This window comes from Oncorhynchus clarkii, unplaced genomic scaffold (assembly GCF_045791955.1).
Source record: "Oncorhynchus clarkii lewisi isolate Uvic-CL-2024 unplaced genomic scaffold, UVic_Ocla_1.0 unplaced_contig_11888_pilon_pilon, whole genome shotgun sequence".
Taxonomy (NCBI): Eukaryota; Metazoa; Chordata; class Actinopteri; order Salmoniformes; family Salmonidae; genus Oncorhynchus; species Oncorhynchus clarkii.
In genome coordinates this window covers 42264-61948 of record NW_027258644.1, presented here as the reverse complement: position 1 = coordinate 61948, position 19685 = coordinate 42264, and the positions used below count along the sequence as shown (strand labels likewise).

Sequence of the window (19685 nt, the reverse complement as noted above, 5' to 3'; positions counted from 1 at the left end):
TCTCAGGATCAGTTTGTGTCTCTATCGGTCTCATATCGTCATCTTGGTCAATCCATTGGCCTCTCGTTTTGTCTCGTTTCATCAGTCTGTCTGTTTAAATCCATGTATCTCTCTATGGCAATGCAACAAGTCCTTAACAGACAAGAGGACCGACGTAAATAAGTGCAGTCAGATGCAGGAGTCTCTTTCTACTTCAAACTCTGTGAGGTTTCCATTGCCGTCCTCTTGTATTAATGAACCAGTCTCAGGGCTGAATCTCGGACTGTGGTGTGAAAAAGTCGTACTCTTTTCACACCGCTGTGCCGACCCGAAACAAACTGTCCTGGCTTTGATATTTTCTTATCTTTTCACATGGTCTTTTTTAGCTTTAGGTTCCAGGCAGCAACTCGAGTAGATCTGTGTTGAGTAAACATGGGCCAACCAGGCCAATCTCACTACGTCATGGCTTGGTTCAATCAGGGCTGCATCTCGTACTATGGACATGTAAGGATGTAGAGATGAAATTTCCATGTGTTCCTCGAGCGTTACAACAATAACTTTTAAACGTTGACATTAGTCCTGGGGGGGGGGGGGGGTGGCTTTGACAGATGCATTGAATGATGACTTTGAGTTCACTGTCAGATCTGCATCTCGTATTGTCCCTCAGTGGCGATGAAGAAGTCATTGAGAGTTTCCTGCAGGTGTTCGAAGGTGGGCCGTTCCTCTGGTCTCTCCTTCCAGCAGGTCATCATGAGGTCATATAGTTCCTCAGGACAACCCTCCGGACAGGGCATCCTGTAACACCTGTCCAGGTTACGAATCACATCAGGGTTCGTAATACCTGGGGAGGGAGAGAGAGAGGGAGGGAGGGAGAGAGGGAGGGAGAGGGGAATGGAGGGATGGAGGGGCGGAGGGAGGGAGGGAGGGAGGGAGGGAGAAGAGAGAGGGAGGAAGGGAGAGAGGGAGGGAGGGATGGAGGGAGGGGGGAGGGGTGGAGAGAGGGAGGGAGGGAGGGAGGGAGGGAGGGAGGGAGGGAGGGAGGGAGGGAGGGAGGGAGGGAGGGAGGGAGGGAGGGAGGGAGGGGGTGTTAAGAGAGAGAAAGGATATTCCTGGTGCCCAGGTCTGGTCTAGTGGTGTTGCTGATGACTGTCTGTTTGGAGCCCTGTCTCAGCCACTGCTGTCTGTGGTTTGGGCCCTGTCTCAGCCATTCCTGTCTGTGGTTTGGAGCCCTGTCTCAGCCACTCCTGTCTGTGGTTGAAGCCCTGTCTCAGCCACTCCTGTCTGTGGTTTGGGCCCTGTCTCAGCCATTCCTGTCTGTGGTTTGGGCCCTGTCTCAGCCATTCCTGTCTGTGGTTTGGGCCCTGTCTCAGCCACTACTGTCTGTGGTTTGGGCCCTGTCTCAGCCATTCCTGTCTGTGGTTTGGGCCCTGTCTCAGCCATTCCTGTCTGTGGTTTGGGCCCTGTCTCAGCCACTCCTGTCTGTGGTTTGGGCCCTGTCTCAGCCACTACTGTCTGTGGTTTGGGCCCTGTCTCAGCCACTCCTGTCTGTGGTTTGGGCCCTGTCTCAGCCATTCCTGTCTGTGGTTTGGGCCCTGTCTCAGCCATTCCTGTCTGTGGTTTGGGCCCTGTCTCAGCCATTCCTGTCTGTGGTTTGGGCCCTGTCTCAGCCACTCCTGTCTGTGGTTTGGCCCTGTCTCAGCCACTCCTGTCTGTGGTTTGGGCCCTGTCTCAGCCATTCCTGTCTGTGGTTTGGGCCCTGTCTCAGCCATTCCTGTCTGTGGTTTGGGCCCTGTCTCAGCCATTCCTGTCTGTGCTTTTACCTGGATAGGGTATTCTTCCATAGGTAACTATCTCAGTCAGCAGGATGCCGAAAGACCAGACGTCTGACTTTATACTGAACGTTCCAAAGTTGATGGCCTCCGGAGCTGTCCACTTAATGGGAAACTTAGCACCTGGTGTGAGAAAGAGGGAGGGAGAGAAAGAGAGAAATGACGATCCATAACATGTGATCCATAACATGCATAGGTGTTACACGTTGTACAACCCATATTCATGTGTTTATTTATTTTCCCTTTTGTACTTTAACTATCTGCACATCGTTACAACACTGTATATATATAATATGACTTTTGTAATGTTTCTATTCCTTTGGAACTTCTGTCAGTGTAATGTTTACTGTTCATTTTATATTGTTTATTTCACTTTTGTTTATTATCTATTTCACTTGCTTTGGCAATGTTAACATGATTTTCCCCATGCCAATAAAGCCTTTTGAATTGAAGAGAGAGAGAGAGAGAGAGAGAGAGAGAGAGAGAGAGAGAAAGAGAGAGAGACAGAGAGAGAGAGAGAGAGAGAGGGAGAGAGAGAGAGACAGAGGGGGAGGGAGAGAGGGGGAGAGAGAGAGAGAGAGAGAGAGAGAGACAGAGAGAGAGAGAGACAGAGAGAGAGAGAGAGAGAGAGAGAGAGAGAGAGAGAGAGAGAGAGAGAGAGAGAGAGAGAGACAGAGAGACAGAGAGACAGAGAGAGAGAGAGAGAGAGAGAGACAGAGAGACAGAGAGAGAGAGGGGGGGAGAGAGGGAGAGAGAGAGAGAGAGAGAGAGAGAGAGAGAGACAGAGAGAGAGAGAGAGAGAGGGGGAGGGAGAGAGGGAGAGAGAGAGAGACAGAGAGAGAGAGAGAGAGAGAGAGATAGAGAGAAAGAGAGCCATAATGTTACATTCTCACTGAGAAAAAAGATACTTATCTAGAACGGAACCACAGATAAATGTCATAGCAACGGCAATTAATTTAGTTTCGAGATAAGCAAAGGGGTCCATTACAAAGCAGGAGAGATTAGATAGCCAGCTAACTTGCCTAAATATTGTGAAATAACTTTTTTATTTTGGGTGAAATATAAACTTGAAATGGGTATGGTCTAATTGAGTCAACAACCAAAAACACATATCTAATTCTAGATGTCTTAATGAATCAGAACAGCGATAGTTATATCTGGTTGCTCATTGATGTCAGCTGAATATCTCATCCTGAGTATAACCTCTCTGTTCTCACTAGCTCTCAAAAGTCACAATCAGCAACAATCAGTTAACAGTCAGACACGTTGGGGTATTTGCACATATGTAGTTATATTTTTCTCCTTTTCTGTAACTTTTATCTAAACCAGAATGGACAAACCTCACAGGTAATGACCTACGCTATCATCTAAGGCCTGGATTCAATCTGATCGCGTCTTATTGTCAATGTTTTAAAGGCAATGTTCCTGCTTTCACGGACAATGCAGTCACGGATAAATGCTGTCACGGACCACGCAGTCACGGGTAAATGCTGTCACGTATAACGCAGTGAAGGACCACGCAGTCACGGGTAAATGCTGTCACGTACAACGCAGTGAAGGACCACGCATTCACGGGTAAATGCTGTCACAGACAACGCAGTCACAGATAAATGCTGTCACGGACAACGCAGTCACAGTTAAATGCTGTCACGGACAACGCAGTGAAGGACAACGCAGTCACAGATAAATGCTGTCACGGACAACGCAGTGAAGGACAACGCAGACACAGATAAATGCTGTCACAGACAACGCAGACACAGATAAATGCTGTCACGGACTACGCAGACACAGATAAATGCTGTCACGGACAACGCAGTGAAGGACAACGCAGTCACAGATAAATGCTGTCATGGACTACGCTGTGAAGGACAAGGCAGTCACAGATAAATGCTGTCACGGACAACGCAGTGAAGGACAAGGCAGACACAGATAAATGCTGTCACGGACAACGCAGTGAAGGACAACGCAGACACAGATAAATGCTGTCACGGACTACGCAGTCACGGATAAATGCTGTCACGGACTACGCACTCACAGATAAATGCTGTCACAGACAACTCACTCATGGTAAATGCTGAACATATGTCGGCCTTAACCGAAAATGTTCTTAAATGGCACATTGTTGACAAAGTGCAATTGGATTGAATCCCAGCCATTTTTATCAACTAAGATATCAACTGTCCACCACTATACATGTTACTGTCCACCACTATACATGTTACTGTCCACCACTACACGTTACTGTCCACCACTAGACTATACATGTTACTGTCCACCACTATACATGTTACTGTCCACCACTAGACTAAACATGTTACTGTCCACCACTAAACATGTTACTGTCCACCACTAGACATGTTACTGTCCACCACTATACATGTTACTGTCCACCACTATACATGGTACTGTCCACCACTAGACTATACATGTTACTGTCCACCACTATACATGTTACTGTCCACCACTAGACATGTTACTGTCCACCACTAAACATGTTACTGTCCACCACTAGACATGTTACTGTCCACCACTATACATGTTACTGCCCACCACTATACATGTTACTGTCCACCACTAGACTATACATGTTACTGTCCACCACTAGACATGTTACTGTCCACCACTATACATGTTACTGTCCACCACTATACATGTTACTGTCCACCACTAAACATGTTACTGTCCACCACTAGACTATACATGTTATTGTCCACCACTATACATGTTACTGTCCACCACTAAACATGTTACTGTCCACCACTAAACATGTTACTGTCCACCACTAGACATGTTACTGTCCACCACTATACATGTTACTGTCCACCACTATACATGTTACTGTCCACCACTAGACTATACATGTTACTGTCCACCACTAGACATGTTACTGTCCGCCACTATACATGTTACTGTCCACCACTATACATGTTACTGTCCACCACTAGACTATACATGTTACTGTCCACCACTAGACTATACATGTTACTGTCCACCACTAGACATGTTACTGTCCACCACTAAACATGTTACTGTCCACCACTAGACATGTTACTGTCCACCACTATACATGTTACTGTCCACCACTATACATGTTACTGTCCACCACTAGACTATACATGTTACTGTCCACCACTAGACATGTTACTGTCCACCACTAAACATGTTACTGTCCACCACTAGACATGTTACTGTCCACCACTATACATGTTACTGTCCACCACTAAACATGTTACTGTCCACCACTAGACATGTTACTGTCCACCACTATACATGTTACTGTCCACCACTATACATGTTACTGTCCACCACTAGACATGTTACTGTCCACCACTATACATGTTACTGTCCACCACTATACATGTTACTGTCCACCACTAGACTATACATGTTACTGTCCACCACTAGACATGTTACTGTCCACCACTAGACATGTTACTGTCCACCAATATACATGTTACTGTCCACCACTAAACATGTTACTGTCCACCACTAGACATGTTACTGTCCACCACTAGACATGTTACTGTCCACCACTATACATGTTACTGTCCACCACTAGACATGTTACTGTCCACCACTATACATGTTACTGCCCACCACTATACATGTTACTGTCCACCACTAGACTATACATGTTACTGTCCACCACTAGACATGTTACTGTCCACCACTAATCATGTTACTGTCCACCACTAAACATGTTACTGTCCACCACTAGACATGTTACTGTCCACCACTATACATGTTACTGTCCACCACTAGACATGTTACTGTCCACCAATATACATGTTACTGTCCACCACTAAACATGTTACTGTCCACCACTATACATGTTGCTGTCCACCACTATACATGTTACTGTCCACCACTAGACTATACATGTTACTGTCCACCACTATACATGTTACTGCCCACCACTATACATGTTACTGCCCACCACTATACATGTTACTGTCCACCACTAGACTATACATGTTACTGTCCACCACTAGACATGTTACTGTCCACCACTAATCATGTTACTGTCCACCACTAAACATGTTACTGTCCACCACTAGACATGTTACTGTCCACCACTATACATGTTACTGTCCACCACTAGACATGTTACTGTCCACCAATATACATGTTACTGTCCACCACTAAACATGTTACTGTCCACCACTATACATGTTGCTGTCCACCACTATACATGATACTGTCCACCACTAGACTATACATGTTACTGTCCACCACTATACATGTTACTGCCCACCACTATACATGTTACTGTCCACCACTACACATGTTACTGTCCACCACTAGACTATACATGTTACTGTCCACCACTAGACTATACATGTTATTGCCCACCACTATACATGTAACTGCCCACCACTATACATGTTACTGTCCACCACTATACATGTTACTGTCCACCACTAGACTATACATGTTACTGTCCACCACTATACATGTTACTGTCCACCACTAGACATGTTACTGTCCAACTCTAAACATGTTACTGTCCACCACTAAACATGTTACTGTCCACCACTATACATGTTACTGTCCACCACTATACATGTTACTGTCCACCACTATACATGTTACTGTCCACCACTAGACTATAGATGTTACTGTCCACCTCTAGACATGTTACTGTCCACCACTAGACATGTTACTGTCCATCACTAGACATGTTACTGTCCACCACTAAACATGTTACTGACCACCACTAGACATGTTACTGTCCACCACTATACATGTTACTGCCCACCACTATACATGTTACTGTCCACCACTATACATGTTGCTGTCCACCACTATACATGTTACTGTCCACCACTATACATGTTACTGTCCACCACTAGACTATACATGTTACTGTCCACCACTATACATGTTACTGTCCACCACTATACATGTTACTGTCCACCACTAAACATGTTACTGTCCACCACTAGACTATACATGTTACTGTCCACCACTATACATGTTACTGTCCACCACTAAACATGTTCCTGTCCACCACTAAACATGTTACTGTCCACCACTAGACATGTTACTGTCCACCACTATACATGTTACTGTCCACCACTAGACTATACATGTTACTGTCCACCAATTGACATGCTACTGTCCACCACTATACATGTTACTGTCCACCACTAGACTATACATGTTACTGTCCACCACTAGACATGTTACTGTCCACCACTATACATGTTACTGTCCACCACTATACATGTTACTGTCCACCACTAGACTATACATGTTACTGTCCACCACTAGACTATACATGTTACTGTCCACCACTAGACATGTTACTGTCCACCACTAAACATGTTACTGTCCACCACTAGACATGTTACTGTCCACCACTATACATGTTACTGTCCACCACTATACATGTTACTGTCCACCACTAGACTATACATGTTACTGTCCACCACTAGACATGTTACTGTCCACCACTAAACATGTTACTGTCCACCACTAGACATGTTACTGTCCACCACTATACATGTTACTGTCCACCACTAAACATGTTACTGTCCACCACTAGACATGTTACTGTCCACCACTATACATGTTACTGTCCACCACTATACATGTTACTGTCCACCACTAGACATGTTACTGTCCACCACTATACATGTTACTGTCCACCACTATACATGTTACTGTCCACCACTAGACTATACATGTTACTGTCCACCACTAGACATATTACTGTCCACCACTAGACATGTTACTGTCCACCAATATACATGTTACTGTCCACCACTAAACATGTTACTGTCCACCACTAGACATGTTACTGTCCACCACTAGACATGTTACTGTCCACCACTATACATGTTACTGTCCACCACTAGACATGTTACTGTCCACCACTATACATGTTACTGCCCACCACTATACATGTTACTGTCCACCACTAGACTATACATGTTACTGTCCACCACTAGACATGTTACTGTCCACCACTAATCATGTTACTGTCCACCACTAAACATGTTACTGTCCACCACTAGACATGTTACTGTCCACCACTATACATGTTACTGTCCACCACTAGACATGTTACTGTCCACCAATATACATGTTACTGTCCACCACTAAACATGTTACTGTCCACCACTATACATGTTGCTGTCCACCACTATACATGTTACTGTCCACCACTAGACTATACATGATACTGTCCACCACTAGACTATACATGTTACTGTCCACCACTATACATGTTACTGCCCACCACTATACATGTTACTGTCCACCACTACAAATGTTACTGTCCACCACTAGACTATACATGTTACTGTCCACCACTAGACTATACATGTTACTGCCCACCACTATACATGTAACTGCCCACCACTATACATGTTACTGTCCACCACTATACATGTTACTGTCCACCACTAGACTATACATGTTACTGTCCACCACTATACATGTTACTGTCCACCACTAGACATGTTACTGTCCAACTCTAAACATGTTACTGTCCACCACTAAACATGTTACTGTCCACCACTATACATGTTACTGTCCACCACTATACATGTTACTGTCCACCACTATACATGTTACTGTCCACCACTAGACTATAGATGTTACTGTCCACCTCTAGACATGTTACTGTCCACCACTAGACATGCTACTGTCCATCACTAGACATGTTACTGTCCACCACTAAACATGTTACTGACCACCACTAGACATGTTACTGTCCACCACTATACATGTTACTGCCCACCACTATACATGTTACTGTCCACCACTATACATGTTGCTGTCCACCACTATACATGTTACTGTCCACCACTATACATGTTACTGTCCACCACTAGACTATACATGTTACTGTCCACCACTATACATGTTGCTGTCCACCACTATACATGTTACTGTCCACCACTATACATGTTACTGTCCACCACTAGACTATACATGTTACTCTCCACCACTAGACTATACATGTTACTGTCCACCACTATACATGTTACTGTCCACCACTAAACATGTTACTGTCCACCACTAGACTATACATGTAACTGCCCACCACTATACATGTTACTGTCCAACACTAAACATGTTACTGTCCACCACTAGACTATACATGTTCCTGTCCACCACTAAACATGTTACTGTCCACCACTAGACTATACATGTTACTGTCCACCACTAGACTATACATGTAACTGTCCACCACTATACATGTTACTGTCCACCACTAGACTATACATGTTACTGTCCACCACTAGACTATACATGTTACTGCCCACCACTATACATGTTACTGTCCACCACTAGACTATACATGTTACTGTCCACCACTATACATGTTACTGTCCACCACTAGACTATACATGTTACTGTCCACCACTAGACTATACATGTTACTGTCCACCACTATACATGTGACTGTCCACCACTAAACATGTTACTGTCCACCACTAGACTATACATGTTACTGTCCACCACTAGACTATACATGTCACTGTCCACCACTAGACTATACATGTTACTGTCCACCACTATACATGTGACTGTCCACCACTAGACTATACATGTAAATGCCCACCACTATACATGTTACTGCCCACCACTATACATGTTACTGCCCACCACTGTACATGTCACTGTCCACAACTAGACTATACATGTTACTGCCCACCACTATACATGTTACTGTCCACCACTATACATGTTACTGTCCACCACTAGACTATACATGTAACTGCCCACCACTATACATGTTACTGCCCACCACTATACATGTTACTGCCCACCACTATACATGTCACTCTCCACCACTAGACTATACATTCTACTGTCCACCACTAGACTATAGATGTTACTGTCCACCACTATACATGTTACTGTCCACCACTAAACATGTTACTGTCCACCACTATACATGTTACTGCCCACCACTAGACATGTTACTGTCCACCACTACACATGATACTGTCCACCACTAGACTATACATGTTAATGTCCACCACTATACATGTTACTGTCCACCACTATACATGTCACTGTCCACCACTAGACTATACATGTTACTGTCCACCACTAGACATGTTACTGTCCACCACTATACATGTTACTGCCCACCACTAGACTATAGATGTTACTGTCCACCACTAGACTATACATGTAACTGCCCACCACTATAGATGTTACTGCCCACCACTATACATGTAACTGCCCACCACTATACATGTCACTGTCCACCACTAGACTATACATGTTACTGCCCACCACTATACATGTTACTGTCCACCACTATACATGTTACTGTCCACCACTATACATGTTACTGTCCACCACTATACATGTTACTGTCCACCACTATACATGTTACTGTCCACCACTAGACTATACATGTTACTGCCCACCACTATACATGTTACTGTCCACCACTATACATGTTACTGTCCACCACTATACATGTTACTGTCCACCACTAAACATGTTACTGTCCACCACTAGACTATACATGTTACTGTCCACCACTAGACTATAGATGTTACTGTCCACCACTAGACATGTTACTGTCCACCACTAGACATGATACTGTCCACCACTAGACTATAGATGTTACTGTCCAACCACTAGACTATACATGTTACTGTCCACCACTAGACTATACATGTTCCTGTCCACCACTAAACATGTTACTGTCCACCACTAGACTATACATGTTACTGTCCACCACTAGACTATACATGTAACTGTCCACCACTATACATGTTACTCTCCACCACTAGACTATACATGTTACTGTCCACCACTAGACTATACATGTTACTGCCCACCACTATACATGTTACTGTCCACCACTAGACTATACATGTTACTGTCCACCACTATACATGTTACTGTCCACCACTAGACTATACATGTTACTGTCCACCACTAGACTATACATGTTACTGTCCACCACTATACATGTGACTGTCCACCACTAAACATGTTACTGTCCACCACTAGACTATACATGTTACTGTCCACCACTAGACTATACATGTCACTGTCCACCACTAGACTATACATGTTACTGTCCACCACTATACATGTGACTGTCCACCACTAGACTATACATGTAAATGCCCACCACTATACATGTTACTGCCCACCACTATACATGTTACTGCCCACCACTATACATGTCACTGTCCACCACTAGACTATACATGTTACTGCCCACCACTATACATGTTACTGTCCACCACTATACATGTTACTGTCCACCACTAGACTATACATGTAACTGCCCACCACTATACATGTTACTGCCCACCACTATACATGTTACTGCCCACCACTATACATGTCACTGTCCACCACTAGACTATACATTTTACTGTCCACCACTAGACTATAGATGTTACTGTCCACCACTAGACATGTTACTGTCCACCACTATACATGTTACTGCCCACCACTAGACATGTTACTGTCCACCACTACACATGATACTGTCCACCACTAGACTATACATGTTAATGTCCACCACTATACATGTTACTGTCCACCACTATACATGTCACTGTCCACCACTAGACTATACATGTTACTGTCCACCACTAGACATGTTACTGTCCACCACTATACATGTTACTGCCCACCACTAGACTATAGATGTTACTGTCCACCACTAGACTATACATGTAACTGACCACCACTATAGATGTTACTGCCCACCACTATACATGTAACTGCCCACCACTATACATGTCACTGTCCACCACTAGACTATACATGTTACTGCCCACCACTATACATGTTACTGTCCACCACTAGACTATACATGTTACTGCCCACCACTATACATGTTACTGTCCACCACTATACATGTTACTGTCCACCACTAGACTATACATGTTACTGCCCACCACTATACATGTTACTGTCCACCACTATACATGTTACTGTCCACCACTATACATGTTACTGTCCACCACTAAACATGTTACTGTCCACCACTAGACTATACATTTTACTGTCCACCACTAGACTATAGATGTTACTGTCCACCACTAGACATGTTACTGTCCACCACTATACATGTTACTGCCCACCACTAGACTGTAGATGTTACTGTCCACCACTAGACTATACATGTAACTGCCCACCACTATAGATGTTACTGCCCACCACTATACATGTAACTGCCCACCACTATACATGTCACTGTCCACCACTAGACTATACATGTTACTGCCCACCACTATACATGTTACTGTCCACCACTATACATGTTACTGTCCACCACTATACATGTTACTGTCCACCACTATACATGTTACTGTCCACCACTATACATGTTACTGTCCACCACTAGACTATACATGTTACTGCCCACCACTATACATGTTACTGTCCACCACTATACATGTTACTGTCCACCACTATACATGTTACTGTCCACCACTAAACATGTTACTGTCCACCACTAGACTATACATGTTACTGTCCACCACTAGACTATAGATGTTACTGTCCACCACTAGACATGTTACTGTCCACCACTAGACTATAGATGTTACTGTCCACCACTAGACTATACATGTTACTGTCCACCACTAGACTATACATGTTCCTGTCCACCACTAAACATGTTACTGTCCACCACTAGACTATACATGTTACTGTCCACCACTAGACTATACATGTAACTGTCCACCACTATACATGTTACTGTCCACCACTAGACTATACATGTTACTGTCCACCACTAGACTATACATGTTACTGCCCACCACTATACATGTTACTGTCCACCACTAGACTATACATGTTACTGTCCACCACTAGACTATAGATGTTACTGTCCACCACTAGACATGTTACTGTCCACCACTAGACATGATACTGTCCACCACTAGACTATAGATGTTACTGTCCACCACTAGACTATACATGTTACTGTCCACCACTAGACTATACATGTTCCTGTCCACCACTAAACATGTTACTGTCCACCACTAGACTATACATGTTACTGTCCACCACTAGACTATACATGTAACTGTCCACCACTATACATGTTACTGTCCACCACTAGACTATACATGTTACTGTCCACCACTAGACTATACATGTTACTGCCCACCACTATACATGTTACTGTCCACCACTAGACTATACATGTTACTGTCCACCACTAGACTATACATGTTACTGTCCACCACTATACATGTTACTGTCCACCACTAGACTATACATGTTACTGTCCACCACTAGACTATACATGTTACTGTCCACCACTATACATGTGACTGTCCACCACTAAACATGTTACTGTCCACCACTAGACTATACATGTTACTGTCCACCACTAGACTATACATGTCACTGTCCACCACTAGACTATACATGTTACTGTCCACCACTATACATGTGACTGTCCACCACTAGACTATACATGTAAATGCCCACCACTATACATGTTACTGCCCACCACTATACATGTTACTGCCCACCACTATACATGTCACTGTCCACCACTAGACTATACATGTTACTGCCCACCACTATACATGTTACTGTCCACCACTATACATGTTACTGTCCACCACTAGACTATACATGTAACTGCCCACCACTATACATGTTACTGCCCACCACTATACATGTTACTGCCCACCACTATACATGTCACTGTCCACCACTAGACTATACATTTTACTGTCCACCACTAGACTATAGATGTTACTGTCCACCACTAGACATGTTACTGTCCACCACTATACATGTTACTGCCCACCACTAGACATGTTACTGTCTACCACTACACATGATACTGTCCACCACTATACATGTTAATGTCCACCACTATACATGTTACTGTCCACCACTATACATGTCACTGTCCACCACTAGACTATACATGTTACTGTCCACCACTAGACATGTTACTGTCCACCACTATACATGTTACTGCCCACCACTAGACTATAGATGTTACTGTCCACCACTAGACATGTAACTGCCCACCACTATAGATGTTACTGCCCACCACTATACATGTAACTGCCCACCACTATACATGTCACTGTCCACCACTAGACTATAGATGTTACTGCCCACCACTATACATGTTACTGTCCACCACTATACATGTTACTGTCCACCACTATACATGTTACTGTCCACCACTAGACTATACATGTAACTGACCACCACTATAGATGTTACTGCCCACCACTATACATGTAACTGCCCACCACTATACATGTCACTGTCCACCACTAGACTATACATGTTACTGCCCACCACTATACATGTTACTGTCCACCACTATACATGTTACTGTCCACCACTATACATGTCACTGTCCACCACTATACATGTTACTGTCCACCACTATACATGTTACTGTCCACCACTAGACTATACATGTTACTGCCCACCACTATACATGTTACTGTCCACCACTATACATGTTACTGTCCACCACTAGACTATACATGTTACTGCCCACCACTATACATGTTACTGTCCACCACTATACATGTTACTGTCCACCACTATACATGTTACTGTCCACCACTAAACATGTTACTGTCCACCACTAGACTATACATTTTACTGTCCACCACTAGACTATAGATGTTACTGTCCACCACTAGACATGTTACTGTCCACCACTATACATGTTACTGCCCACCACTAGACTATAGATGTTACTGTCCACCACTAGACTATACATGTAACTGCCCACCACTATAGATGTTACTGCCCACCACTATACATGTAACTGCCCACCACTATACATGTCACTGTCCACCACTAGACTATACATGTTACTGCCCACCACTATACATGTTACTGTCCACCACTATACATGTTACTGTCCACCACTATACATGTTACTGTCCACCACTATACATGTTACTGTCCACCACTATACATGTTACTGTCCACCACTAGACTATACATGTTACTGCCCACCACTATACATGTTACTGTCCACCACTATACATGTTACTGTCCACCACTATACATGTTACTGTCCACCACTAAACATGTTACTGTCCACCACTAGACTATACATGTTACTGTCCACCACTAGACTATAGATGTTACTGTCCACCACTAGACATGTTACTGTCCACCACTAGACATGATACTGTCCACCACTAGACTATAGATGTTACTGTCCACCACTAGACTATACATGTTACTGTCCACCACTAGACTATACATGTTCCTGTCCACCACTAAACATGTTAATGTCCACCACTAGACTATACATGTTACTGTCCACCACTAGACTATACATGTAACTGTCCACCACTATACATGTTACTGTCCACCACTAGACTATACATGTTACTGTCCACCACTAGACTATACATGTTACTGCCCACCACTATACATGTTACTGTCCACCACTAGACTATAGATGTTACTGTCCACCACTAGACATGTTACTGTCCACCACTAGACATGATACTGTCCACCACTAGACTATAGATGTTACTGTCCACCACTAGACTATACATGTTCCTGTCCACCACTAAACATGTTACTGTCCACCACTAGACTATACATGTTACTGTCCACCACTAGACTATACATGTAACTGTCCACCACTATACATGTTACTGTCCACCACTAGACTATACATGTTACTGTCCACCACTAGACTATACATGTTACTGCCCACCACTATACATGTTACTGTCCACCACTAGACTATACATGTTACTGTCCACCACTAGACTATACATGTTACTGTCCACCACTATACATGTTACTGTCCACCACTAGACTATACATGTTACTGTCCACCACTAGACTATACATGTTACTGTCCACCACTATACATGTGACTGTCCACCACTAAACATGTTACTGTCCACCACTAGACTATACATGTTACTGTCCACCACTAGACTATACATGTCACTGTCCACCACTAGACTATACATGATACTGTCCACCACTATACATGTGACTGTCCACCACTAGACTATACATGTAAATGCCCACCACTATACATGTTACTGCCCACCACTATACATGTCACTGTCCACCACTAGACTATACATGTTACTGCCCACCACTATACATGTTACTGTCCACCACTATACATGTTACTGTCCACCACTAGACTATACATGTAACTGCCCACCACTATACATGTTACTGCCCACCACTATACATGTTACTGCCCACCACTATACATGTCACTGTCCACCACTAGACTATACATTTTACTGTCCACCACTAGACTATAGATGTTACTGTCCACCACTAGACATGTTACTGTCCACCACTATACATGTTACTGCCCACCACTAGACATGTTACTGTCCACCACTACACATGATACTGTCCACCACTAGACATGTTACTGTCCACCACTATACATGTTACTGCCCACCACTAGACATGTTACTGTCCACCACTACACATGATACTGTCCACCACTATACATGTTAATGTCCACCACTATACATGTTACTGCCCACCACTATACATGTCACTGTCCACCACTAGACTATACATGTTACTGCCCACCACTATACATGTTACTGTCCACCACTATACATGTCACTGTCCACCACTAGACTATACATGTTACTGCCCACCACTATACATGTTACTGTCCACCACTAGACTATACATGTTACTGCCCACCACTATACATGTTACTGTCCACCACTATACATGTTACTGTCCACCACTAGACTATACATGTTACTGCCCACCACTATACATGTTACTGTCCACCACTATACATGTTACTGTCCACCACTATACATGTTACTGTCCACCACTAAACATGTTACTGTCCACCACTAGACTATACATTTTACTGTCCACCACTAGACTATAGATGTTACTGTCCACCACTAGACATGTTACTGTCCACCACTATACATGTTACTGCCCACCACTAGACTGTAGATGTTACTGTCCACCACTAGACTATACATGTAACTGCCCACCACTATAGATGTTACTGCCCACCACTATACATGTAACTGCCCACCACTATACATGTCACTGTCCACCACTAGACTATACATGTTACTGCCCACCACTATACATGTTACTGTCCACCACTATACATGTTACTGTCCACCACTATACATGTTACTGTCCACCACTATACATGTTACTGTCCACCACTATACATGTTACTGTCCACCACTAGACTATACATGTTACTGCCCACCACTATACATGTTACTGTCCACCACTATACATGTTACTGTCCACCACTATACATGTTACTGTCCACCACTAAACATGTTACTGTCCACCACTAGACTATACATGTTACTGTCCACCACTAGACTATAGATGTTACTGTCCACCACTAGACATGTTACTGTCCACCACTAGACTATAGATGTTACTGTCCACCACTAGACTATACATGTTACTGTCCACCACTAGACTATACATGTTCCTGTCCACCACTAAACATGTTACTGTCCACCACTAGACTATACATGTTACTGTCCACCACTAGACTATACATGTAACTGTCCACCACTATACATGTTACTGTCCACCACTAGACTATACATGTTACTGTCCACCACTAGACTATACATGTTACTGCCCACCACTATACATGTTACTGTCCACCACTAGACTATACATGTTACTGTCCACCACTAGACTATAGATGTTACTGTCCACCACTAGACATGTTACTGTCCACCACTAGACATGATACTGTCCACCACTAGACTATAGATGTTACTGTCCACCACTAGACTATACATGTTACTGTCCACCACTAGACTATACATGTTCCTGTCCACCACTAAACATGTTACTGTCCACCACTAGACTATACATGTTACTGTCCACCACTAGACTATACATGTAACTGTCCACCACTATACATGTTACTGTCCACCACTAGACTATACATGTTACTGTCCACCACTAGACTATACATGTTACTGCCCACCACTATACATGTTACTGTCCACCACTAGACTATACATGTTACTGTCCACCACTAGACTATACATGTTACTGTCCACCACTATACATGTTACTGTCCACCACTAGACTATACATGTTACTGTCCACCACTAGACTATACATGTTACTGTCCACCACTATACATGTGACTGTCCACCACTAAACATGTTACTGTCCACCACTAGACTATACATGTTACTGTCCACCACTAGACTATACATGTCACTGTCCACCACTAGACTATACATGTTACTGTCCACCACTATACATGTGACTGTCCACCACTAGACTATACATGTAAATGCCCACCACTATACATGTTACTGCCCACCACTATACATGTTACTGCCCACCACTATACATGTCACTGTCCACCACTAGACTATACATGTTACTGCCCACCACTATACATGTTACTGTCCACCACTATACATGTTACTGTCCACCACTAGACTATACATGTAACTGCCCACCACTATACATGTTACTGCCCACCACTATACATGTTACTGCCCACCACTATACATGTCACTGTCCACCACTAGACTATACATTTTACTGTCCACCACTAGACTATAGATGTTACTGTCCACCACTAGACATGTTACTGTCCACCACTATACATGTTACTGCCCACCACTAGACATGTTACTGTCTACCACTACACATGATACTGTCCACCACTATACATGTTAATGTCCACCACTATACATGTTACTGTCCACCACTATACATGTCACTGTCCACCACTAGACTATACATGTTACTGTCCACCACTAGACATGTTACTGTCCACCACTATACATGTTACTGCCCACCACTAGACTATAGATGTTACTGTCCACCACTAGACATGTAACTGCCCACCACTATAGATGTTACTGCCCACCACTATACATGTAACTGCCCACCACTATACATGTCACTGTCCACCACTAGACTATAGATGTTACTGCCCACCACTATACATGTTACTGTCCACCACTATACATGTTACTGTCCACCACTATACATGTTACTGTCCACCACTAGACTATACATGTAACTGACCACCACTATAGATGTTACTGCCCACCACTATACATGTAACTGCCCACCACTATACATGTCACTGTCCACCACTAGACTATACATGTTACTGCCCACCACTATACATGTTACTGTCCACCACTATACATGTTACTGTCCACCACTATACATGTCACTGTCCACCACTATACATGTTACTGTCCACCACTATACATGTTACTGTCCACCACTAGACTATACATGTTACTGCCCACCACTATACATGTTACTGTCCACCACTATACATGTTACTGTCCACCACTAGACTATACATGTTACTGCCCACCACTATACATGTTACTGTCCACCACTATACATGTTACTGTCCACCACTATACATGTTACTGTCCACCACTAAACATGTTACTGTCCACCACTAGACTATACATTTTACTGTCCACCACTAGACTATAGATGTTACTGTCCACCACTAGACATGTTACTGTCCACCACTATACATGTTACTGCCCACCACTAGACTATAGATGTTACTGTCCACCACTAGACTATACATGTAACTGCCCACCACTATAGATGTTACTGCCCACCACTATACATGTAACTGCCCACCACTATACATGTCACTGTCCACCACTAGACTATACATGTTACTGCCCACCACTATACATGTTACTGTCCACCACTATACATGTTACTGTCCACCACTATACATGTTACTGTCCACCACTATACATGTTACTGTCCACCACTATACATGTTACTGTCCACCACTAGACTATACATGTTACTGCCCACCACTATACATGTTACTGTCCACCACTATACATGTTACTGTCCACCACTATACATGTTACTGTCCACCACTAAACATGTTACTGTCCACCACTA

The 19685-nt window shown here is 43.6% G+C and overlaps 1 protein-coding gene across 1 annotated transcript in view; it reads right to left on the bottom strand.

The window, feature by feature from the left end:
* The window catches only part of LOC139397811 (tyrosine-protein kinase Lck-like), a gene marked incomplete at its 3' end in the record, with an annotated part of 61008 nt that continues 41323 nt past the window's right edge, over window positions 1–19685 (bottom strand). The window contains 2 exon segments of the mRNA XM_071144242.1: window positions 1–820; window positions 1800–1931. Coding sequence (XP_071000343.1) covers window positions 618–820; window positions 1800–1931 — 335 coding nt within the window.